Source organism: Oryx dammah, unplaced genomic scaffold (genome assembly GCF_014754425.2).
Source record: "Oryx dammah isolate SB20612 unplaced genomic scaffold, SCBI_Odam_1.1 HiC_scaffold_11, whole genome shotgun sequence".
Classification (NCBI taxonomy): Eukaryota; Metazoa; Chordata; class Mammalia; order Artiodactyla; family Bovidae; genus Oryx; species Oryx dammah.
In genome coordinates this window covers 8308126-8335152 of record NW_024070195.1, presented here as the reverse complement: position 1 = coordinate 8335152, position 27027 = coordinate 8308126, and the positions used below count along the sequence as shown (strand labels likewise).

The 27027-nt window shown below is 41.6% G+C and overlaps 1 protein-coding gene across 3 annotated transcripts in view; it reads right to left on the bottom strand.

The window, feature by feature from the left end:
* The window catches only part of PHACTR1 (phosphatase and actin regulator 1), a 515267-nt gene extending 494424 nt beyond the window's left edge, over positions 1–20843 (bottom strand). Inside the window, exon 1 of one of the 3 annotated variants that reach the window (XR_005722669.1) lies at positions 20628–20843. Coding sequence is in view for 2 of the 3 variants with exons in the window: in XM_040249267.1 (XP_040105201.1) it covers positions 20628–20730 (103 nt within the window). In the remaining variant the exon portion in view is untranslated. The remainder of the gene's footprint in view (positions 1–20627) is intronic. The other 2 variants (XM_040249267.1, XM_040249269.1) reach the window with 2 other exon arrangements.
* Between the last annotated feature and the right edge of the window lie 6184 nt (positions 20844–27027).

The following is a 27027-nucleotide window of genomic DNA, read 5'->3' as shown; positions in this document are numbered from 1 at the left end:
TCTGTTTCTTTGATATTACTTAATAAGGGTTCTTGACATCGAGAAATACATCTTTGAATTTCTGCTTCTTATTCATTCGATGTTTCAGAGGATTAGGAATGTAATATTGGTACTATCTTAAGTTTACTTTTCTTCAAAAGAGCTTAAATGTGCTTTTATATTATCTCTATCATGTGGGCCAGTGTTACTGAAATAATTCTAGATAGATATACTTTTTACAAAAGGGACATTAAAATACTACCTCCATCTGCATGCGCATGTTCTTGAGTTATTTTATGACATTTTCATTTCTGACTGTTACCTTCCATTGTTTGGCTTCCAAAATTTGCTGTCTTCTTTGTCTCGTCTCTGTTTTCCCATTATCTTTTTTCACTTTGCCTCTTTTATGTCCTCCCATCTTTTGAGGGAGGAAATCCTTTTAAGAATTTCCTTACAAAGTCAATCCCAGCTCACATCTCTCTCTCTTATCCTGTATGAAGGATTTACTCCTCTATGAGATCTCATTCCAGTGTTTCCACAGTTTTCATTCTCTGTGAATCCTTTCACACACATGACTCTTGTCATAAAATATCTGACTGACTAACGTCAGGGGAAGAGCCCTGGGGTGTGCATTAGGGGTGGTGGGTGTTGCTCCCAGTCCGACCACTTCTGCAATGAGTACCACTGGCCATTTCACTGTCACCTCAGCTATAGAAATGCAAGGGTCATCCAGCACAAAAACAGAGACACGTAGGTCAATGGAACAGAATAGAGTGCCCAGAAATGGACCCATACTTACACAGTCAATTAGTCTATGACAAAAGGGGCAAGAATATACAATGAGGGAAAGCCAGCCTTTTTAAGCAGTGCAGCTGGGAAAACTTGAGAGCTACCTGCAAAAGAATAAAACTGGTCTACTTTCTCGTATTATCTACAATAATAAACTCAAGATGGATTAAAGGCTTAAATCTAAGACTGGAAACCATAAAACTCCCAGAATAAAACATAAGAAGTATGGCCTTTGACATTAGTCTCAGCAATATTTTTTTGGATATGTCTCCTCAGGCAAGGGAATGAAAGCAGAAATAAACAAATGCGATGGCACCAAACCAAAAAGCTTTTGCACAGTGAAGGAAACTATCAAGAAAATGAAAAGGCAGGCTACTGAATGGGAAAAGACATTTGCAAATGATATGTCTGACAATGGTCCCAAATATACAAAAAGCTTATACATCTTAACATAAAAAATAATCAACTCAATTAAAAAATAAGCCGAAGATGTAAACAACAGATATTTTTCCGAAGTCATACAAATGGCCAATAGGCCCAGGGAAATATGCTTAGTATTACCAATCATTATGGCAACGCAAGTCCAAATCACAGTGGGGTATCACTCCATGCCTGACAGAGTGGTTGCTGGGGAGGCAACAAACAGCAAGTTTTAGGAGAGGATATGGAAAACAGAGTGAAGTTTCCTCAGAATCCCGTAAGTAGAGCCACCACACAGCACAGCAATTCCACTGCCAGGCATTGGTCTGAAGAAGACAAAAGCATGCCTTCGAGGAGACACGTCCAACCCTACGTTCACTGCAGCATTGTTTACAGTGCAAGAATACGGGGACAGTCTGGGTGCCCATCAGTGGATGAATGGACAGAGAAAATGTGCTGCATATATTTAGTGGAATACCACCCAGTCACGGAAAAGAACGAGCTCTTCCCATCTGTGACAACATGGATGGACCCTGGCAGGAATGAAGAAAGACAGATAGCCGGTGATCTCACTTCCATGCGGAATCTAAAAAGCAGAGCAAATGAACAAAACTTAAGAAAATGGAAGTGGAGATGTGGATGCTGAGAACAGAGAGGTGGTGGCTTGTGGAAAGGGATGGGGGATGAGAGAGGTGGGTGAGGAGATTAAGAGGTACAAATTTCCAGTTATAAAATAAATGAGTCAGAGTAAGAAATGTGCATTGTGGGGAATATAGTCAGTAACTGCGTAATACCTTTGTATAGTGACATGCTGTGAATAGGCTTATCAGTGGTAGCCATTTTGAAATGTATAGAAGTGTGTAATCACTATGCTATACACCAGGAACTAACAGTGTTGTGAGAGTGAAGTCACTCAGTCATGTCCAACTCTTTGCGACCCCTTGGACTGTAGCCTACCAGGCTTCTCCGTCCAGGGGATTTTCCAGGCAAGAGTACTGGAGTGGGTTGCCATTTCCTTCTCCAACAGTCTTGTAGGTTAATTATATTTCACAAATAAACAAATGAACTCATAGAAAAAGAGATCAGATTTGTGGTTACCAGCGGTGGGAGTGGGAGAGGGAATTGAATGGAGGTAGTCAGAAGGTACACATTTCAAGTCATAAGATAAAAAGTACGAGGGACGTAATATACAACATGAGAGATATAACTAACATTGCTATAGCTCATATATGAAAGTTGTTAAGAAGTAAAATCTAAGAGTTCCCATCACAAGGAAAAAAATTCTTTTTAACATATATACTTTTGCACTCCTCTCTGGATAGAGCAATTGATCCATCTGTCAATAAACAGAGAGGTTAGGAACTGTACAGACAGGACAGCAAATGATAATCAAACGAGGTCAACAGGTGAATGCATAAAAGGTACATAAACGTTCTTTGTACTAGTTCATTTTTACAAATTTTCCATAAGTTTTACATTATTTCCAATAAAAGTTTAAAAGTACTAGCAAAAATAGGTTTCCTTCTTTCTATTTGCAAAAGTTTCCAAGGATTAGAGATGATGTCCATCATTACTTTAATCTTTCTGAAAAATTATCATGTCAGCCATTCCCACAGGCTGCAGATAAATACAGTAATGATCTTAAGGGTAATTGATTCTACATGTATGCTGGAGGTGTTTGAATTTTTGTTAAAAAATTTATTCTAGAATAGTATTGTCAAACAGATTAAAGAATCGGGGCTGCATAGATTAAGTATACATGTTATACTATTTTGTGTATCTAACACAAGTTAGATATATAAGAACCTTTACACCTTGCAATTAAACCAAGTTAAAATCAGTGTGATGTCACTAAGTAGAGTGATGATACTGAAAATCGTTTATGTAGAAAATGCAAAATGCCAATAATGAAGACGAATGTTATTAACTACAATATCAAGCCAAGATTGCAGCAGTAACTTGCATAGCTTTTAAATGGGCTTAACACAAATGTACCAAAAAGGCTTTTGTGCTTTTTATTGAAACTAAATTTAGTATGTAGCTGCTGAGATATTTTTTCTTTTCTATACATATGTATGCTTTGCTAGATAACCAAGAATCTGAGGAGCTGTTATTGGCACATCTTAGAGCTCTCCACTTAAACTTGTAATTAAAGGAGCTGTCCATTCTGCACAGATCTGCTATTTATTCCTATTTCTATGTGGCTAATTTTGTGAGGCCCACAAAGGAGAGGGTACGGGTGCCTAGTTTTTCCCACTGCTTCCCAGCATTCTATCTCCTTGGTATTCAGTGTCGTGCAACTTCGAGCAGGGGTACACCATTCACATCACAGCCCATATAAGTCAAATTATGGAACTGTGAAGGGCACAGCTTGTGCAGCCATACCCCAAAGGTGGTGGCTTCCCAAAGAGATGGTTCTGTGTCCGGGCATTCTGACCATCCCTGTTCCCTGTAGCCACGTGGGTCTCACATTGACTTTGCTCTGACTCTTCCTTTAGGGGTTCAGTACCTAGGTCTGATGTCTGGATAAAGATGAATACAATACTATTGAATACTATTGAATAGCTACCATAACATTGTATAGTGGTTTTTCCCCTGGAAGGACTAATATTTCGGTTTATATAAAATTGTGCCTTGTTCTAAAACTACTTAAAAGATATAAGCTAAGCTAAGCTAAGTCACTTCAGTCGTGTCCGACTCTGTGCGACCCCACAGTCGGCAGCCCACCAGGCTCCCCCGTCCCTGGGATTCTCCAGGCAAGGACACTGGAGTGGGTTGCCATTTCCTTCTCCAATGCATGAAAGTGAAAAGTGAAAGTGAAGTCACTCAGTCATGCCCGACTCTTAGGGACCCCATGGACTGTAGCCCACCAGGCTCCTCTGTCCATGGGATTTTCCAGGCAAGAGTACTGCAGTGGGGTGCCATTGCCTTCTCCTAAAAGATGTAAGATAGACTAAATAAAAACTGTTCGCGTATAGGAACCATGTCCTCTGTGTTTTGGAGAAGTCTTCTGCTTCCCTGAATACTTGTATGTTGTGATAGCCAGCCTCCAGATGGCTCCTAGGGATCCCCAACGCTTGGCATTCGCATCCATGCCCTCCCACACTCAACCAGTGCTGGTCTCTGTGACCATTAGAATATGGTGGAAGCGATGGTGTATCAGGAAATGTGTTGCAGCTTCGGTCCTGCTTTCTTCTGGAGTCTTGGGAGAAGCCAGGTGCAGTGTCACAGGGACACCCAAAAAGCCAGTGAAAAGGCTCATGTGGCAAGAAACTGAGGCCTCCCGCCAAGTGCCATTGACATGAGCCGTCTTCAGAGCCCAGAGAAGCCCTGGGACTGATGATGACTGCAGCCCTGACCAGCATCCTGACTCCGAGCCACCACAACCCAACTAAGGCATGCCTGAGTTTCTGACCTACAGAAACTGAGAGATAATAAATGTTTGCTGTCTGAAGTCACTACATTTTGGGGTAACTTGATATGCGGCACTAGCTAAGTAATACACATGGGTTCTCAGTGGACTGACAGCATCATTCTTGAATGCTTCAATACCATCTGTGGCTACCAGAAAACCCAAACCTTAACCAGTTTGATGGATTAATTGGCAAATTGTAAGAAGATTCAAACAAAAATTAGGAAAACAGTATCAAATGACGGTACAAATTTTCCCACTGGAAAGCCTTTCTTTTCCTTCTCTTGAATCATTGCCTGTCTAAACTCTGCCCATCTTTTTCGGCTCAAATGTTTTTATTTCCATCCCAAATCTAGCATCAATGTGAGAATGTGGCATTTTCCACTCTATCTCTACCTGTGGCACTTTGTAATTTGTATGACTGTATAAATAATGTGGAGGCTATTTTCCTTCCAGACAGTATGAAATAGAAGTTAACTAGCTACACAGGTTTTGAGGTTTATACCCCAATTCCATACTTAATAGTTGAATGATTTCATGTAAGTCACTTGTCCCCTCTACATCTGTAAGATGGGCCTTACATAGTACCTACATCTTAGGGTTGCCATGAGGATTTAAACATGAAATCTATGTAAAGTCTTTAGCAAAAGAAATTCCCAATAAACATTCATTATATTAAAACTATTATTCCTAGCCAGCTCCAAGTAAAGCTTGTCACTGTGAAATTAAACCTTGGCATAATTCCCAAGCTTAATGCTTATTAGATCGTGGAAAAAAGTTAGTGAGCTCTCCAAGCTTTAGTTTCCTTATATGTAAACTAGAAGTAAAATAAACTCTCTCACTGGGCCTTGGGAGGATAAAACATTATATAACAAATGTAAAACACCGAACACAGAGCCTGACAAATGGTAGGCGGGCAACAAATGTTCATTGCTTCCTTTCCTCTCAGTTTCTTAAAGTAGATACTGTGCAGGGTGGCTGGGGGCTGGCTGCTAAAACATGCTAGATGCAAAAAGGAAAATGTGTTTCAGGCCTGGTATGTTGAATTGAGTCGGACATAAACCTAAACAGCTTTTTGTTGTTGAACATGCCTAATTAAGACATACAAGTCACTTTCCCCATCTTATTTAATAGCACAGGCAATGTTAAACCTTACTTACTTTTGCTTTACTTTCATTTATATTTCCTACATGGTCAGTTTTCAGTAGTTGCTGTAATTAATGACATCATTTGAGATCTAAAGATTCTAATATTTCTAATTCATGTTCAATGAATGAAAGGGTGACATACCCTTGGACATACCCTTGTGTGGCAAACTACTGGCCTTGGTCACTTGCAAAGTGATCTTAGGGGCAAAGACAATGGGTCAGAGTTCTATTGGAGCCCCACGCACAGTAACAGGATGCAGATGTGCAGGCGTCAGACTAGACAGTGGGAGACCAGTTGCCAGCCCCAGATGTGCTTGCTGTCTGTTTTAGATAAATTACTTTTTTCCAGAAGGGCAGGCTGTTGCAGGGGAAAGTGAGTGAGTGTTCAGGCAGTTTGAATCCTCACTCTGCCTCTTCAGAGTTGATAATTCCACTGAGCTTTAGTTTCTAATAAATTGGGGGCAGTCATATCTAACTCATAGTTTTGTGATTTTGAATGAAATAAACACATGTAGCTTCTAGTACATGGTAGGTATTTAATGAACAAATACTTGCTTTTTTTCCTTCTCTGACCCTCTGTTTCATCATCTGTAAAATGGGCCAGTTGAATTAAGTTATTGCTGGTTCTAATGTTCTGTTACTATAGAAACTACACTATTAAATGGCACCTGCTTTTCGAATGCAATGAAGTGCTTTATCTGGCTATAATAAGAACAAAAGCATATTGTGGTGGTGTGGAGAAGGAAAAACACAAAAATTCCTACATGTATGTGTCTAAGAAGAGGGCCTGCCCAGTACAGATTTGGTAACTATTTAATTTGCGTTCTGTTGTGTCTACAGATGGGCCGATGATAGCAATCAAATCATAGGGTATTAGTCAGAGACTCTGTATAGTAAATAGTAGCAGAACAGATCCAGTAACATCAAGCCAGCTGGCAAAGTCACCCTTTAGGCAAAAACAATGTGTGGTTGCTTGACCTTTTCCTCTTTTTCCCCCCCAAATCATGTCCTGATTATTTCCTAAGTTAGAATCAACTACCCCAAGACATAAATTATTTACTTATTTTAAATTAAGATAGAGAAAATGAAAGGTAATTAATTCAAGGAGCTTGATTTAGGTTGAAAAAATATGTGTGTGCATGAGTGTGTGTGCCCGTGTATATAAAAAGAGTGTAAGAACATTCAGTCTTATACAGGTTATAAAGAAGCCTTGTTTTTATTAACAGATAATGGGCTAATTGAGTTTTTTGTATGTGTTTTGATGTTCACCTAACTTTTCTGTAATTATTATATGCTACGGGCTACAGTCCACAGGGCGGCAAAGAGTCAGACATGATTGAAGCGACTTAGCATGCACGCACCTTGGTAGTGAGAGGGAAAATGAGTTCTAAGTAGAAGAGGAGGCTCCCATGGGGACGTTAGGCGGGCTCCCCAGGTGGCAGTACTGGTAAAGAATCTGCCTGCCAATGCGGGAGACCTCAGAGGTGTAGTTTTGATCCCTGGGTGGGGAAGATCCCATGGAAAAGTGAATGGTACCCCACTTTAGTATTCTTGCCTGGGAAATCCCATGGACAGAGGAGCCTGGAGGGCTACAATCCATGGGGTCGACTGAAGCGACTTAGCACAGGGGGACCTAGGCAGATTCCCTCCTTCTCCTCCACCCACCCCTGCAATTCAACCTAGAGGTCAGAGGACCTCACCATCCCCTTGTGACAATTTCCCAAGTAAATAAGGCAAAAATTCACTTTAAGAAACTGACCCTAAGGGTCTAGGTACACAGAATGACTCCGTTGCCACATTTGTATCTTGTAACATTGATGCCTTCTACCAGTTGAAATCCATGGACGTCTTTGCATCCTGGTACCACTGCTCCTGGAAGTCTTCCCTCCTGCTGCCATGGACACCAGTATCCTACAGTATGTAGTAGGAAGAGTCACAAGGCGCAGGATGATAATTCTAGCTCCGTTCCTAATAGCTGTGTGGGTTTGGGAAGTGACTTGATGATTGGAAACATGAGTTACTTCACCGGTAACATGGGGATAATAACAAATATGTCACAAATTTCCTATTCCAGGAGTAACTGAGACCATAAATACCAAGCCCCTGGCACTGAAAATGTGGGTCTTCTTTTCACTGTCATTTCCTCTTGTAACTTCTGGGTACACAGGTGTCCAGATTACTGAGAAAGCATAGGATATGGGGCACATGTAAAAAATCAGCTGTCTGGGATGATGTGTGAAGTGGGATCTTGCTTTCCAAAGACAAGGATTAAACTGGACTAAGTAATATTTTCTCCACTGGTGACCTATTAAATTTAGTCACCAAATAATGCATAATCAACTACATGGAACAGAAGATCTTACTGCGTAGGTTCGAAAGAAAACTAAGGTCTGTTTTTAACTAACTGTAGCTGAATCTCTTTTTTTTTTCCTTCCTTTGCAACATTCTGTGACAGTCTGTATTTCTCTGAAATGATTGAGCTGCATTGAGACATTTTTTAAACAAGCTTGTTTTCTTTAGATGCTCTCGTTAAGTGTTAACTCGGTATTTTCTTATAAAAATACAAGCCTGAATTTGAATAATATTGCTAACTCCAGACATTTGGTTCATGTAAACATTTCAGATGGACTATTAATTTTAAGTACTAGGGAGAAAATATTGTATTTACAGGGAAAACTTCTAATTTAGAAAATAAATGTTTCCTTTAAATAACCTCCCAATCCTTCAAATAATATGAAAGGAAAATTAAAGGCCCAAATGAACTACACATTCCGAGGCAGTTGTAAAACATGTTAGGGAAATTATTTTAGGAATTACCTAGGTACATAAAATGTTTTAGATGGTTTTCCAAACTTTATAGAACCACCCGGGAATCCCTCCCTCTCCATCTTTACACGCTTCCCTTTTCTTCTCTTCTTAGTGAACAGCTTCATTATCCATCCAATGAGGATGACAGTTAATCTGCCTTTGCATGCTTAGGAATTCCAAACCTGATATTGAATCCCTTAGGATATCTAATGCAGAGGAGATCTGTTGTCAGATCTGTTTTTATCTTTTCTTGGACACTAACTTAGAATCACATCTTTCTCCCCATACGCGCGAGCATGCACACACGCACAGCCCTCTCATTTGGATACCCTCATCTGTGCTGACAAAACTCCCACTGTGCAGATTCTCCTAGCATTTATCTTTCGGGACTGAAATCATTGCTTTATCTGCCTCTGTATTAGACAGCTAACTACATGAGGCCAGGGGATGTGTCTGTTGAGTTTGAATCCCCAGCCTATAGTTAGTGTTCCAAAAACAGTGAATTTTGGATAAATATAATCGAATTTTTATTGCATTTCATTCATTTACCTCTCTAGGCTCCATTTTCCTTATTTATGAAAGTAAAGAATTAGTCAAATTCTACACCCCCTACTCTTTGTAGTAAAAGCATCTGAAAGCTGCCAAAGTAAAACAAAACCACCCCTTAAAATAGGAAAACTCATATTATCTCACTTGACTCTCAAAGATTCTGATCGGTATACCTGGGCAAGGGCTGTAGAATTTGCTTCTGAAAGGTAACAAGGTTTGGAATCTGGAAGCTCTTTGAGCTCCAGAAATCATTCAAATGTTCTGGGCTTCCTAAGGAAGAGATGCTAAATTTCTGAATCTGTTGCTTAAGGTCTCCTCCTTTGAACTCTACCTTGTTTTCCAGTCTCAGGTATCACCTTCACCTTGCGTCTTCAGATCCAGTCGCACTGAATTGCTTACAGAAAGACCTATCCCTGCTGGCTTTTTGTGCAAGGAATGCACCGCTATTGTGCTGACTGAAGCATAAAGTTTAGGTACAAACTCTTCCGAAAACATTTCTCTGATACTTTCTCTTCCCTTTTAGACCCTTTATTTTGCTTCATAAAGGTATTTTTTATTGTACTATATTGTCTTTGAGCTTCTTGAAGACACAGAACAGTTATTCAACCAGTGCTCTTTCCTTATTGTGGCAAATTATTCCTTAAACAAGTATTCACTGAGAATCTGTTATCGAAATTTACATCATTTTATACTCATACTAATAATATTGCAAGCATTGTTAATATCTTGCAAATGGGGAAACAAAGGTTTATAGAGGGTCAGTCACTTGAATAACCAGCCACATGGCTGTTTACTAGTTGGAATTGAATTAGCTTCCAGGATTTTCTGATGTCACTTTCTTCACATTACCATATTTTCTTAAAGGAACAAAAGAATAAAGAGAAATATGATTTGAAGTAGATTCTCTCGAATCTATTTCCTTATTCCTAAGTAATTGCGGACTCATTTTTTAAATTGAGGTGACATTGGTTCATAACAAGTTTTGTGGCCACAATATTATATTTCCACTTCTTTATACATGCTAGTGTGCTCACCACGAAAAGTTTGGTTTCCATTTATCACCATACAGTCAACACCCTTTATGCATTTCAGCCTCCCTAAAACTAATTCATTCAGATCACCTCTTGGAAGCCACATCTGGATAAACTGGAGTTTCCTGTAAACTCAGAGGAAATCAGTACAGTTTAGCCAATGTTGTTGTTTTTATAAATTTATTTATTTTAATTGGAGGCTAATCACTTTTTACAATACTGTGGTGGTTTTTGCCATACTTTGACATTAATCAGCCACGGGGGTGCATGTGTCCCCCATCCTGAAACCCCCTCCCACCTTCCTTCCCATCTCATCCCTCTAGCCAATGTTTTAAGAGAGTTTGCAGGAAAAAAATTCTCAGTAGTAAAATCATAAAGAGGATTCCTTTGGGATTTGTTAGCAACTTAATTTAAAAATTGAAGTTTTGTTGCTTTTCTTATTCTTGTGTTTTAAGGCTGTTCCACCCTGCCAAGGGGGCTCCCTGGTGGCTCATATGGTAAAGAAACTGCCTGCAATGCAGGCAACCCTGGGTCAGGAATATCCCCTGAAGAAGGGAATAGCTACTCACTCCAGTCTTCTTGTCTGGAGAATTACATGGACAGAGGAGCCTGGTGGGCTACAGTTCTCGGTGTTGCAAAGAGCTAGACACAACTGAGCGACTAATACTTTCCCTTCTTTCACTTCATGTTCACCTTGCCAAGGGCTTGGAAATTTGAATTAGAAATAAATGGTGGTAGAGAAGATCAGAGATGGCACAGGGTGAAGGTTTTTCTTGGGGAGCTTGAGGCCCTGCCACTTTCCTCTAAGGTTTGACAAGATGAAAAGATAATTAACATAAGAGCTAATATTTATTAAATGCATATTAGGTACTTGACATTTTGCTTAGTGTTTTATATTTATTTGTTGAGGGTTTCCAAATGTTAATCATTTCTATATCACTTGTATGGATTTTGCAAGCTTTAATGTCATCTACACTATTATTTACTTGATGTTTTCCTTCTGTGGATTTTACTCATTATTTTTCCCCTTTGTTCTAAGCCAAGCCATGCTCAGTGACGTCAGTAACGTTTGACTCTTGCGACCCCATGGACTGTAGCCCACCAGGCTCCTCTGTCCATGGAATCTTTCAGGCAAGAACACTGGCATGGGTTGCCATGCCCTCCTCCAGGGGATCTTCCCGACTCAGGAATCGAACATTCACCTCCTCTGTCTCTGGCATTGCAGGCAGATTCTTTATTGTTGAGACACCTGGGAAGCCCTTTATTCTAAGCAGTAGTCCATAAATATGAATCTGGTTACATATTCTATATTTCAATTAAATAGTTTTCAATTTACATCTTTTCTAAAACACAATAAAATGAATTATTATTTTAAAAAGTTCAAGTGTTACCTGAAAAGCATATTGGACTATAGTTTGGGAAACACTTTGTTTCATTTAAACCCTAAAAGAACCCTTTGCGTTGAGAACTTATCATCATTTGCATTCACAAGGGAAAAGTGAGGCAAAAAGAGTAAATAACTTGCCTAATATTATAAGCTGAAAAGTGAAAAGCACAGTCTGAACTCAGATCTGTGTTATTCCACAACCCAAGCCCTAAAATATTAGGATATTCTTCTCCAGCCTTGGGAAAGATTTCAGTCATACCTCCAATTTTGCATATGCTATAACTGTAATTTTGTAAAAATATGAATGTGAAAGTAAAATAAAAAATTAAAATAGATGCATAGGGTTGATTTTCCTTTCCATTTTCCCCAAACACCTTAATGTTTTACCCCTGCTTTGCTTTTGGGTTTCCTAGGGGGTGCTGGTGGCAAAGAACACACCTGCTGGTTCAGGAGATGCAAGGGACACTGGTTTGATCTTCCTGCGGGAAGACCCCCTGGAGGAGGAAATGGCAACCCACTCTAGTATTCTTGCCCGGAGAATCCCGGGAACAGAGGAGCCTGACAGGCTACAGTCCACAGGGTCACAAAGAGTTGGACATGACTGAGCGTCTGAGCACGTTTTGCTTTTATGATTGAAAAAGGTACAGAGATCTCTAAGAGAATCTCTCTGATCAGTCCTAACTTTTCAGAGGTCCGATTTAATACCAATATTCATCCAGTAATAGTAGTAGTTGCTCAGCCATGTCGGACTATTTGTGACCCCATGGACTGTAGCCCGCCAGGCTCCTCGATCCATGTATAATTGTGTGGGTCTAATTGCTTATTAAAATATTCTCAAAAATATTAAAAATGGTATTGTCCATGAGCTGATTTTGACGCATTAGGCTCTCTGTCCTTGCTTCTGCTGGCTCAGTTAAGAGAGGGTGGTACTGAAAGTTTTTAGGAACAGATTTGTTTGAGTAATGAGGAGTGAGAATTTTTTCCAAGCACCTGTGAATTGTTTATGCTAATTGGGTCATAACTGATGCTGCCTGTGTGTGGGCTGCGTCTTTAGCCCACTCTCTATATGCTGTATATGAAAGCAGGCGTTATTAATCAAGCAGAGTTATTTTATTGTATTTTCATATGATTTTCCTCTCTGTGTCTCATCCTCTCATCTTTTCTCTCTTGCCTCTTGTCCTTATGCCCTACTTACGAGCCCCGAATCACAGTATGTGACAAAGCAGGAGCTTGCTGGGGGCAAAGGCACAGAAAGCGATGGAAACCCATGTGCATGTAAATGGACGGCACCAAGAAGGCTACTTTGTGTGCAGAGAAATGTCCTGTTCAAAGGCACATCCAGAAACGGAAGCTTGGGCTTCATGGTCATCTATATATGCACAGAATTGGCAGGCTGGCTATCTCCACAATATCTTCCCTCTTGATCTGCCTTCACCCTCTCCTTCACAATGTTCCCTGCATTAAACACAGGTTTGGAGAGCCTGAATGTGAGCAATTAGAGGTCTAAAATGGAGTGTGTGGGAGGTTAAGAGGGAAGGCTTGGTAGTTAGCTTGTCACCCATGAGTGAAGCACAGCGGGCTGCTTCCTGGCTAGAGCTACAGAGAGGAAAAAAAAACAACCAGAAAAATGCCCCAAAGTGAGTATTTGTTGAGGGCGATGACTTCAGCATCATAAAAACAAGCCTGGAAACTACATAAGAAAAGTGTCACCCGAAGCACCTCTCAGAGACAAGGGTCTGAAAAGTAGTCTGCTGACGTGCTGACTGCTTGGTTAAGGACATCACCACGAAGACACAGAGGAGACGCAGCCCATTTGGCTGTGCTGGTCCTAGCGGAGCTCTGAGGGGCAGATGGGTGAACGGAAAAGGTTACAATCCAACTGGCAACTGTGCCCTCAACGAGGACAGATTGCTTTAGAATCACTGTTTCTGCCTCCGTCCTTAAAGAGCGAATTATGAGCCACGTGTAAGAAAGTTTCAGGGGACAGACGTGGAGAAGGAAGATAACCTGCTCAGGTGTGTGGCTCCCATGGAGGGCTTAGGTGGGTATCCACGGCCACCTTCCAGGAGTGTGAACGGTAGCCAACTTGAGGATTAAGCAGTCCCAAAGTATAAGGACTTGCCTAGGTAGTAAAGGTCTGAAGAAGGAAGGAGAAAGCAATCTCAGCTAAAGGACAGCCCAGAGCTAGTTTCTGGAACGTGTTCAGAGCAGCTTTTGACTTGATCTCAAGTAAGTTCATCAAAGTAAATGTTGAGGGGCTCAAGCCTTCCAGAATTCTACTTTTTAGGCAAAATAAAAACTCATCCTTCACAGTCTGTTGTACATTAAAAAGTCCTTCTAAGAAGGGTATTATTCAGGAACCCCTGGAAATCGATTTTAAAAGGTTAATTCTTTTCAATAGCGCACCAGCTCCCTCCTGCTGTATTTTCTCTTTGCTTTTGCTTCCCCCCCACCCTGCTTTATAGAAGGTACATCAGAGTTGATGACTTTATTCCATTTACTGCTTTTCTATGTATTTGAAAATTAATTTTGCCTGTCCCTCCCCTCAGCCTTAAGCAGAGTCTCTATTTCCAACTAAAGATTTTAATTATTTAAAGGTCTTAGGGAGTTTTTATTTTCTCTATCATGAATTGTCAAAAGTCCTTTCCTTGAATCCCAAGTTTCTCTTTGTAATGCAGATTTAAGCATTTTCATTCCTTTAGCTCCACCGAGACCTTTAGTAAATCTTAATACTTCCACTGTATATCAAGGATGGTACTAGGTATCCAGAATATGGTATTTAAGATCACCACCATCTATGTAGGTAAATAAAAAAACAAGAGCTTCAGTAACTAATCAATAATAACAATTTACCAAGCACTTCATAAGCACACCTCCTTCATTCGCAGAAACCCCTATGAATGTGGATCTAATATTATATGCATTTTGATTAGGACCCTGAGGCTTAGAGAAGTAAAGCCATATACATGAACTCGTGCATCTAGTAAGTAGTGGAAGCAGAATAATATGCTAGTGGCTAGAATAACGGATCAGAATATTATGGGAGAAAGTCCTGGAAAAGTCAGGCAAGACATCACAGAGGCGGCGGCATTGGAGCTGGATCATAAACACCGAGAAAGAAAATAGCAGGCACTGGGGAATTCTCTGGCTGTCCAGTGGTTAGGAACTCTATGCTTTCTCTGCCAAGGGTGCATGTTCAATCCCTGGTCAGGGAACTAAGATCCCACAAGAAAAAAAAAGAAAGAAAGAAAGAAAAGAAAATAGCATGAACACTTTCTGTGCAGATGACTGTTAACAATTTGCAAACAATTGAGTGCAACCAAATGTCTTGTGTCTCTTGGGGCCATGTGAAGAAGTCCCAGGGATTTAGACTTTAGGTTTACAGTACATTAAACTCAAAGCTAAAGACTGTAAAAGACTTTCCTCATAGCTCAGTTGGTAAAGGACCCACCTGGAATCCACCTGCAATGCAGGAGACCTGGGTTTAATCCCTGAGTCGGAAGATCCCCTGAAGAAGGGAATGGCAACCCACTCCAGTATCCTTGCCTGGAGAATCCCATGGACAGAGAAGCCTGGCAGGCTACAGTCCATGGGGTCGCAGGGAGTTAGACACTACTGAAAAACCAGCTGTTCTGGCAGATTTCACAGGGTGGAGAAGAGAGGAGCTGGAAGCTAGTTGGGGTGGGGGAGAGGGCGGGAAATGGTGGAGAGAGGGGGTTTTAGATGAGTTTCTGACTTAGCTGCTCACCGGGGCGTTCATCAGTCGTCAAAACAGGCGCTTTCATTTGTCGAACAAGACAATGTAGACGACAGAAAAGGTGCATTAGGATGAAGTAACCACGACTACAGCACCTGGTTCCAGTGCCAAGAGTGATTTAAAATGATAAAAGAGGGGGAAATTGTGAGCAGGAGTCATAACATTAGACAAATGGCTGCCTTTTAATGTATTTTCCCTTTTGAATATCATTTAAACACCCAAAGATATTGATGGTCTTGGAGGAAAGAAACTGAACAAAGTAGAGAGGGCATGATTGGTGTGGTAAGAAGAGACCTACAGCTCCATCCAGGAGATCTTTAGTCTCCTCCACCTTCTCAGGATGAGCTCTGTGGTCTGGGCCTGTGGCTGAACCACTCTGAGCTTCACCATCTTCAGAAGGGTGATTTGGTCACAAACATTGTTTACTGCCTGTGGGGTTGATGGAGTCAGATATCCTCAAACTCAGCTTCTCACTATGCTATTATTTAAATGTATGAAAGTCAAAGTGTTAGTTGTTTAGTCGGGTCCGACTCTTTTCGACCCCGTGGACTGTATCCCCCCCAGGCTCCTCTGTCCTTGGCATTCTCCAGGCAAGAATACTGGAGTGGGTAGCCATTCCCTTCTCCAGGGGATTTAAATGTACAGTCTTTTCTAATCTGTGAAATGAGCATTATAACTCCTCTTTTGCTAAATTTCTTTGAGGATTCACAGATACAATGAATATGCAGAATGTAGCACTGATGTGTAGTCCAGTTTTTTTTTTTTTTTTTTTAAAAAAAAGCCCATGTGCACCTTTCCAATGGTTTGGATTTCTTTAAAGGGAAGGACATAGATAAAGATACTCAGGCAAGAATAGCTGCATGATTGTGCTGAAACCTCCTTTCCGGTAAAATGGGAGGTCAGAAGTTCATAGCCCTGGTTGCACATTTGAATCATTTGAATCACCATAGTTTGATAGATTCCCAAGTGTGGGACTCACACCAAGGATTCTGACTTAATTGGTTTCATCCCAGGACTCCAGCCTTGAGGCCACAGAAGCTTACCAGGTGTTTCTAATGTGCTCTAGGTTCAATCATTGCCTCTCAAACTTTAGCATAAATTGCCTCACTATCTTGTTAACTTTAGATTCCGATTCTCTAGGTCTAGGATGTCTGAGATTCTGGCATTCTTAACAAGTTCCCTGATGACACAGAGGCTGCTAGTCTGGGGCTGAGCTGAGTGATTAATGCTTCATAACCTAGTTCTCAACCTTCAGGGTCCACCAGAATAACCCAGCGGCTTGTGTAAAATGTGGCACCAGGACCTGGGTCGGGCCCTTACCAATTCTGGTTTACTTGGTTTAGAGCGAGGGTAGAGAAAAATCACTGAACTATGGCATTCATTTCAGCCTAAAATCCTGTGATGCCAATTTTGTTATTTCATGATTTCCCTCCCAGCTTATGTAAAAAAAAATTATGACTCTGAAGCTGAGTGTGTGTGGATCATTGTCAGAAGCATGAAAGATGGGTGATCGCAAGTTACGTGATGTCAAGACGTGGCCGGTCTTTATATCACGTGCATCTTCAGGCCCCACGATTCTCCCTTTGCGTTAACGGGGACTTTTGCAGGACTCTCTGTGTGAGCAGTATTTACTGTGGAAGAAGCATCTCAGGTGCACCAGGAGGGCGTCCTTCACTGGTGGGAGATGACCAGGATGACTCGGGACTTTTTTCCTGCCCCTTGTTAACACATCACGCTTTCTACAGCAGAAATCCCTCAGGAGAAGCAGGCTCATCTTCCCTACCTCGAGATCGAACCAAGGGAAAATGGAGATGGGAGGAAATAACAAGCCTACTTTATTCAGCAGAGCTGAGGACTGGCTTTTTAAAAACTCCCTGGGAATTTCAGCAGAATCTGTCCCAGAACAGATCTTAGATCACTTTTTTCTTTTTCTTATCTTTCTGGATTCCTCTTGCTTTTAGTAGCTCAAAATATCCTCTACCCAGGGACAGGCTTTTTGCCACTTTCCAAGAGAAAGTGAAAAACAACCATTGCAATTCTCACTGTTGCTTTGGATAACCATTCTTCATGTAATTAATATAGAAGGGCTGTTTCCCCCAAAGTTTATGAATTTGTACCCCAACTGATGCAAGGATAGTAATGTGTGGAAAATGAAATTATTTTCTTGGTTTCCCCTTTAAAATACTTACACCTGTCCTTGATCAGTCTATTGACAAGTCTGCATTGCCTCAAGAATGGACAACCCAGTAAAAGTAAAAAATAAAAAATAATCATACATCAGTTTAGCCAACCAAATCCGAGGTCATCCACATTCCAGTACTTAATACGGTATTTCCATGTGGGCCTTCTTTATAGAAGAGGGTAATCCAGTGGGGGCTGCTTGACCTCACTAACATCGCCCTGAGGCTGGGCTGGGCTGGGCTGGCCGTGGAGAAAGCTGCTGTGAGTTGCAATGAAGCAGCAGCACAAGGCCCTGATTGCTTCACATGCCTTTCTCAAGGGCCAGCCACCATCCTGCCTTCCTTTCCCTGGTCCTGGGGGCCTTGCCATTGGCTTTAGACATCCACTCTACCACCTGTGCATTTGGTTCAGAAAGGAAAGGGTGTAAGCCATGGTCCTCAGCCCTCTGCCCATTCACTGGAGTCCCTTTTTTGGGCTGAGGGCCTTGTGATCCAGGGGAGGTGGTGTCTGTGCTGAGTGGAAGGAAGCTGCTGTGAGGGAGCTGGAAACGCAGTGACAAGTCCTAGTGGCAGCAAGTCACTCCCCAGCCCAGAGGCCCGGGGGTGACTAGTCCTGGGTGGCGGGGCTCTGGGGAAGGTGTTGGTGGGAGAGCGGTTCTCAGTTTTAAAGTGAAAGGAAGGATAGAAGTTTCTCTTGGTACTCCCTGTTTTTCAGTTTTGCCCCCAGTTAGCTTCTGATGTGACAAGAAAATCATTATCGTGTTTTAAAATTAACTTAAAATTTACTTTTTGTGTGTGTGCTAAAAAAAATAGGAGGTTCATTCTTATCAGGTAGCACTTTTGTTTGTAAGGCAGTGGCTTCCTTTCAAATCTCAGGGAAGGGACAGCCTTTTGCAAAGGTGTTTATTTTATTGCTTTGCTCATGTATGGTGTTTCCCATGTGGCGGTTAAAAGCATTTTCAAATCTTACCTCATTAGTGCTCTTAACAACTCATGAATTGGGCCTATGCATGACTGAAGGGCTGAACAACAACACTGTTCCCATTTTTCAGGGGACGTTGAAAGTCAAAGAGGTTAGTTTTCCCAGGTTGACTGTGGCAGACCCAGGGTTTGAACCTAGGCAGTCAGGGTCTGGTTGTAACCACTGTGTCATCCTGCCTCTAATGGTAAAGAAAGTGGTCCCGTCCTGGGGTGGAAGGAGAGAAATCACGCAGGATGGACTGGTTCTTAAATGCTGGTCCTCAGAATAGTGGGATATCTGGGTAATCGTCTTTGGACCTCTTACTTAAAATGCAAACTCCTAGGTCTTATACTTGGATTTCTGATTCAAGAAGTCGGAGGGTTTATGAAAAACCCCCCTGGGTGTTGTTTAGGGAGCCCCCACTCTTACTACAAATCCATGGCTCCTTCATTGGAACATCATTCTGACTGTCCCCAAATGAACGTTCTATCAGGGAGCACAGGCAGCTTACGCTACCACCTCCCATGCACTTTCCAGCCTCTCCAGCTCTGGTGTCTAAACCACAGTCACCGATGGCAACATTTCTGACCACTCCACCCCCGGCTCCATCTGCCAACAACCACCAGGCTGCCTTGAGTCCTCTGAGCCTCCCACACCCTGACTGCTTTTCTTCTGTCAATGCCTGGAGCCCACGGCTCTTAAAGGCTTAAACCGTGGCTCCTGCAAGGCAAAATGGGCATCTTTAGTATCTGTGATTCGCTCCCTTTCTCTGCTCTGTTAACAGAAGTGCAGCTCAGGTGCATGTCCCCCAAGCACCAGCATTATTCTCCTGTTCAAATGGAGTGGACAGATGCAGCAATATTTCAACACAGAACCGGAGACGGGATGGAGCCCTGCCTCAGCTCCCCCGTTTCTTCTGGCCTCCGTCTCCTTCTGCTCCTAGCAACTTCTTACTTCCAGATCCAGAAGGCGCTGGAGGATCTGGCCAGTGTCTCAGGCTTCTGCTAACTCAGTAACATTCTCATGTCTCTCTCAGTGGCTGAGAGGAGCGATGCTGACTACACATACCCACAGGGATGAGAAGAATTAGCTGTTGCTGATGTGCATACTGACCCAAGCCAATCAACCAGATAATTACCAGTCTCTGTTGCCTTTAAGGCTGGATCCTATCAAGGAAAATGGAAGCAGAGAAGGAGGCTTACAAGCCACTGAAGTTGCCGTGAGAATTTGGCGTGAGAGCCAGGTAAAACCAAATCAGAAGAGACAACTGGGAAACCCAAGGCAGAAGTCATCAGGGCCCTGTGTGACGTGCCCCTTACCACGTAACAGTGAAAGATGCCAGCTTTGTCAAAACAGCATCTATCCTTTTTAGTTCTCCTTCGTGACTTCCAAGAATTCAACTACTTCTCTATTTAAGAACATGGACATTGCCTTTCTGTGTTACTTGTACCATTTGGGATATGCCCACGCTCAGGTTTCCTGACTACCTTAAATATTCCACGCAAAAGGGAAAATAGGCTTTAAAAAAACTCTCCTGCCTGTCGGGAGAGCCCATGTAATACCCCAGCCTCATTCTGTACTTCAGAGTGCACACACAACATTCTAAGTGCACCCTGGAACAGAAGAACAAGCAAACTGGAGCCTAATTGACCATCTTAAAATCTATAATTTAAATGTATACATCAGCCACACTTCACAACAGGCATGTTCCTTTATGCTCCCCAAGGACACTGCTGATTCCTCGAGTCTGTAACTGAATTCATCTAAAATAGATAAGGCTGCTGTTTGTAGGAGTTCAAAGCCTTTCTCAGGAGCCTCTCATCCAGCTGGATTTCAGACAGAGAAGTCAGGGTGCCCTGGATCTTCTCCAGTTCAGAGGCTGAAAACTCCACCTTTTCCTGGGGCTAAAAGCATCCTTGAAGTCTGTCAATCTTACACTTTGGTTGCAACGAGGTGGGGGCATCATTTTCTAACATAGCTTTCCAAGGGGTATTTGTACAAAAGCTGGGTAGGTTGCTTTTGAACCAAATCAAGAAGTTTTGGTTGATTCATTTTGCTGTATGCCTGCCTCCATGCCAGAAACAGCTCAGCAGGGGTTACCAACTGAGAAATCCCAGTTGTTGAACTCTTACACTGCTACAGGCCACAGGGCATTGTTAATATAAAACCAACATGCAAATGAGAGGAGTTTCCTGTCTTTAATTACCTTGAGCTCCTTGGCTGTAGAAGAATCTCTGAGCTGACTCAACATCCAAGAGTCTAGGAGCAGACTCCACATCCAGAAAATAATCCATTTTGGGATAATCCATGCTTGATGTTCCCGAAACAAGAGTTTTAAGGCAAAATAGTCACTTGTATTGCCTATGGGAGGAAAAAAAAAAACAAAAACACAGTACTTTAGACTGTCAAATATGATTTGGGGATAAGAAATATCCCATTAAATATGCCATTATTTGACTGACATTTCCAGTTTTAAGTCCATCTGTCAACAGAGCTTTCCTACTGTATGAGAAAATGAAGCATTTCACCAACATTTATTAAAAGTAATATATTCTACTCAGAAAATACAGGTGATCCAAGCTAAAGAGAGATAACATACCAGTTTTTCTTTGTTGTGTATTAACTGGAAAATAAGCTTTTAAATTTTCATGCTGTTTTCAAAAGGTCTGATAAATGACATCATTAAGTATCAGCTGTTCTGAACATTGATCCTTAATTGATCCAGGGAGTTCCAATCCACCTTGAGCAGTGAGCACTAACCTGGGAATCAGAGCCTCCACTTACGGATGCCTTGCATTTATGACACATGCTGACATGTTTGCTGTAAAAATGCCTCGCGTTCCTTCCTTGTAGTGATTTCCTCCAGCACGTTTTATAAAGTGCTAAGGACCATCACCTGCTTGCCTCTGACACAGGCTGCTTGTGAGAAAGAAATCTGGTTTGCCGAGCACCAGCAATTATTTCCGAATTGCAATGATCCCCATAATATTATCATGCCTGTCAGGAAGCTAATATATTTCATTAAAAAAAAAAAAAAAAACTCAGCCTGTTAGGTTCTTTCTAGCATATGTAGCCTTTCTCAGATACTTGCACAAATGTAGTATCTATTTCTGCAGGATGTTTTTGGAAAGAAGTAACAAGACCAAGTCATTAAAATCAAACTCAGAAGGATAATCTAATTCATTTTTCTTTCTAACAGTGCATATTTTAAGAAGCCAAGTCTGCTAGAAGGAAACTTTTAAAAATATCCAAAAGCTACCCCAACAGCAAATCATACTTACTGCAAAAAAAGAAAGAAAAAAAAAACCTCAAGGGTTAACTGCCGGCAGTAAGAGCAATTTCAGTCAGAGTGTCTTTGATCTCACTAAATATTCCCGGTGAAAGTAAACAATTTTGATTGTTTGATTAGATCGGCGATAAATAACATATACCCGTCTGCTGGACTTCTTTATCAGATAAAATGGCCAGAGCATGTTACCTTAGCAACGGAAGGTGACGCCAGCCCCAGCCTCTTTGTATCCTCCACTGCGAAGGAAGAAAATGACCAGCTTCCCGTGTAAAACTTTGGCAGAAAACCATCACCATCAAAATCTACATGTCACCATCAAACGGGTCCAATATCCCATATCTCGCTCCCCATCTCCACCCTGATCCCCACCCCCGGCCACCGCCACTCATCCTCAGGCAGAGAACTGTCATAGTCATTTTAAAAAATGGCTTTGGTTTAATTATTTTTAGAGCTTCAAGCTCCAGTTTTATCTGCAATTACAACAGGAATACACGATTAAACAGTTAATATGGTAGAAAAGTTGTCGGGGTTCCAGTCCTTACCCTAATGCTGGCTCAGGGTGGTGGGGACAGGACATGTTAGCTGGCATCTGTTAAACAGTCCCCTGTTATAATTAATACACGGATCAGTCACCAGCATCTAGGCTGAAAATAACTCTCTCTTCCTTCTGCGAATCAGTCACTGCAAGAAGCTTGAAAAGCTGTCTGAAATTTCCTAGGTTTTGCAAGCTGCATTGTAATGTAAATCTTTTGGGAGATTTCCCCCTTCCAAAAGGTAAATGAAACCCCCAAAAGATAAATGAAAGGAAGAGTCTTGAAGTTAGCAGATACTCACCAGCACTTGTTGGCCCCTTTCGACAGGACACGGCTGAGCATATAACGAAGCTGTGCAACGCTGCTGAGCCCAGAAGCCCAAATGAACAGCTTCTAATTTTCCCTTCAATCTCAATTCAGGAGCACCGAGCAGAGGCAAGTGACGGATCTGCCCGTTTTATATTGTGATGAAATGCAGCCCCTAAGACGAGATCTGAGGGGAGCTGCTCTTTAGAACACATTAGACTGCTAATTTAAGAAAACTGAAAGGTTTTGTTTTACTGTCTTTTATGTGTTCTCTCTGCTACCCCCTCAGTTTAATTTGCATTTTAAATTGCACTCGCTCGTGTCTCCTCAGTTCTCCAAGGTGTGGAGTACTTTCTAATCAGGACAGGCTGCTTGGGTAGGGTTTGGTGCAACGTCATTTTTATTCTGAGCTGCAGAACAAGGTGGGTAATTATAATTGCGGGCTGTTTTCTGGGGTAAAATACAGAGTGAATGCTGGATTTCACCCCCTCCCTCTTTCCTGGCCTTTCTTCCTCTTCCACCTCTGATTGTTTGGTCAGATTTCCCGCTGGCATTATGTCAGTTTGCCTAAATGCAATCTTTTCTGTCTGAATGTAACAAAATAAACCTAACAGCAAAAAGAAACTTTGTTTTGGTACCTGAGCTTATTCTGGTTATACAGCCTCCCTACCAAACCTCAGGAAGGATTTTTAGGCACAACACTTTGAAATCTGCTCATCAAAGCCATAATGGTAGCCAAATACAAGATCTCTAGGGGGTTTTCCATGACCCTCTTGTACCCTTTGTTGACAAGCAGAATTAGCAAGAAGTGTGGTGTGGTATGTACGTATTGGATTGAGAAAAGAGAAGCTGAATTTAAGAAGTTACTTCAGGTTTAATAAAATGGGTATTCCCACAAATATAAAACAAAACAAACAAGAAAAGAAGCCTTTGGAGGATGACCACCAGATTCCCTTCTCCCATACCCACAGCTCTGTGGGCCACTCCTAAGACAAACCTGAACATCTCCTTCGGTCTGTCTTATGGGTTTTCCCACCCAATGAGAGGAAGTCAGACCCCAACCTGGCGCTGCAGAGTTAAGCCTAACTGATGAGAGAGGAAGCTGAAGCTACCAATCATAGACCCTTACAGAGAAAGCAGACTTCAGACTCAGAATTCTCGGAGCTTTGCCCAGACCCAAAGACTGATTTCCCTAAGGTTATATTTCTGTTCAGCCCCCAGTGGAGGCATGCTGAACACTTGACATTTACGAGAGGAGAAAGCTGTCTTCTGGCTCCTTAGCTCCCAGTGAGATGTGGGCGACAGGTTCTGAACTCTATTGTGAGTCTACTGAAACTGTGATGACTCAGGGGTGAGAGTATGTGCGTGTGAGCACAATCCACTGCTGGTGAGCACAAATGAGTATGTGATTGAAAAGGAGATGATAAACTGGAAACTTGAAAACCAGAGCTGAACCCAGGGGGTTGGAGGATGGGTTTGGAATCAGTCGTTTCTAGAGAGTGGACCAAGAAAAGAAATTTGAAGTCTTACAAGATGGACAAATAGTGTGAAAGGACCATGCTTTAAGAAAACTCTGAAAATTTTGACTTAAATGTATTTGGGAAGGGATGATTGATTATTCACTTGCAAAAGGAACTTCATTTTACTCGGTTTACTAGAGAACGACTGAGTTCTCTAACATGCCATGACCAGGTTCTGAAATAGGTTTTCAAAAAGTGAATTTACTCTCTGGGGAGCATAGCTGTAGATCACGTGTAAGAATAGCTGTGCAAGGCATTATTTTTAAAGGTGGGGAAGTATTGTAATGTTCAAAAGTCAGTGTCAAAACCTGATCAGCTCAGGTCTGTTTCATAACTTTCATCTACTCTAAAGAAGCACTCACAATGGCCCATTGTTCTGAGACACAATAGAACCAGACAGAGAAGAAGGCAAGGTTAGAGCAAGTGTTCAGAGTAACTCTTATGTAGCACTGAATGATTCAACCCAAAACATCCTTGAGATGTCAGCTCTAGAAGTTAACTCAGACAATACTAACAAATCTTGGTGAGCTAGAGATAAAAAATTATTAAAAAAAAAAAAAGCTAGAGTTGGGACTACCCTGGTGGTCCAGTGGTTAAGAAAACATGCTTCTAACGCTAGGAGCAGGGGTCAATCCCACTGGGGAACTAAGATCCCACATGCTGCTTGGTGCAGCCAAAAATTAAAAAATAAAAAGCCAGAGTTGCTTCTTTCACACTGATGGCATTGCAATATGAACTTTTAGCACTGTAAGGCTGAAATAAATAATATAGTGTTATTTAAAATACTGATTTGGCAGAGATGTTTATACTTTTCTATTGAGTAGGTGGTAAGAATAGGTGTGGGCATGTTCTATACACAAAAGAAGTGTTTGATTAAAAATGGAGGCGTATTTCAAGATGGAGTCTGATCAGTAAAGGTATCAGCTGGTATCAATTTATCTCTGAGGTGTACTTATTTATATGATTGGACAGCATAAGACCCAAACAATCTAGGAGAGAAGTTCACAGGATTTGCAGACAGTTTGCTCCTTTCATATCATCCAAATAATGTGCATCAGTGTCAGCCTGGGTTTACTCTGTTTGCTAAGAAATAAAGAAGTTTGTGTTATTGACAATTTTACAATTTTTCATTCTTGTTTAATTGCTTTACCATATTCCAGAGATCTCCAGAAAACTCTGTTTTTATTTATGTTGGACTGCACGAAATTCTGCCTGCTACCTGCATGAAATCTTGGGAAAGTTTCTCGTTTCCCAACAGACCCAACTAACTTTAAAAATACTAGAAGCTCTCAAAGTGTGTGGATATTTTGGATCCCTTGGGGGTGCTAGTCTGAAGATCTTTGGTTAAGTACTAGTTCACTAAATAAAGGAAGCCTGTTCAGTCGCTTCAATCCTGGCTGACTCCTGCAACCTATGGACTGTTGTCCACCTGGCTCCTCTGTCCATGGGATTCTTCAGACAAGAATCCTGGAGTGGGATGCCTACAGGAAGGAGACGGGGGTCCAATTTCTGGGTCAGGAAGATCCCCTGGAGGAGGAAATGGCAGCACACTCCAGGATTCTTGCCTGGAGAATCCCATGGACAGAGGAGCCTGGTGGGCTACAGTCCATGGGGTCACAAAAGAGTTGGACACGACTAAAGTGACTGAAGTGATTTAGTACTGAAGTACTCATCACTAAATAAATATACGCAAGAAATAATATATTCACCTATCTTGCAGATAGTTGACCTGAGAATAATATATTCAGTAGCAGTGTTTTCCCTTTGCTTGGCAAGTCACTCTCATCCCCTCATCCAAAACTCAAAAGAAATCTTTCCTTCTCTCCTCAATAAAGCTTGTCATTAGATGGTAGGAGTACTGCAAACACTTTATCTGGGGCTTTATTTTTATTCAGATCTCTCTGGGGAAGGAAGCACTTTCAGCCATCATCAATTACTTTTATCGATACTTTAGTATAAATTAATTTCAAGTCTTTTCTTGTGAGAAGGTTTTGATGATGGCTGGAAAGCTAAAGAAAACTGGGAGGGTTGGAAAAGCAGACGGAGGTGGGGATAAATACTCTTACAGGGAGGAGGAGCCTAATTTTTTTTCCTACAGTCACGTAGTCATGTTTATTTCATGTAGTAATGTTTTGAGGTCTTACTTATGTATAAGATGCCAGGTATTTGGCTAGAAAAAAAGGAATGTTAAATCTGTAAACATTTCAATTTGGACCAGGGCTTGAAACTGCCTTAAAGGACCAGAGGCAGACTCTGAAATCCTATTTCAAGAACATTAGGTGAAAGGAGTTTCCCCTTTGGCCCATCCTTGGCTAGCAGGAAAATTCTTCAAAACAAAAGCCTGCAAGCTTCTGCTTCTGAAACTGCATTCAAGAAAGAGACCCTAGGAGAGAGCCCACACTGGCCAACGTGGTGAAGGCTGGAGTCAAGAGGAGTGAAGGGGCCTTTGGTTCCACTAGCTGCCCCTTCTGAAAACGTCCTTTCCCCTCTTTTAACACTTTGCACAAGGGTCAATTCACAGAGTGAAGAACAAGAGTTCAAAATGTCATCCTTCCCTCTGCCAACTGTAAGCTGACCTTGCTTATAATGTAGAAATTTCTTGGTTTGGCAGAAAGAATGCTCATAAATTATGTCTCTATCTCAGTGTTTATCTAATTGACCTGGAAATAGGAAAATGAAGAAATGCTGAGTTGGGGGATGAGGGGTTCTCAAGCAATGCTCTCCTGAGAAGACAGCATCCCTAAATCCCTAAATATGAAGATGGGAAAATGGCCAACTAATGATGGAGAAATGTGTTGACAGTGGCAGCTCCTTTTTAAAAAAGCTCAACTGTGATGATGTATAATAATGATATTTGACTTCATTCCTTCTGGTGAGAAAATCACATTGCCCTCAATTCTTTATGTGTGTGTATTTGTGCAGTTTGTTTCAGCTTTCCTGGAGGGAGCTGAAAAAAAT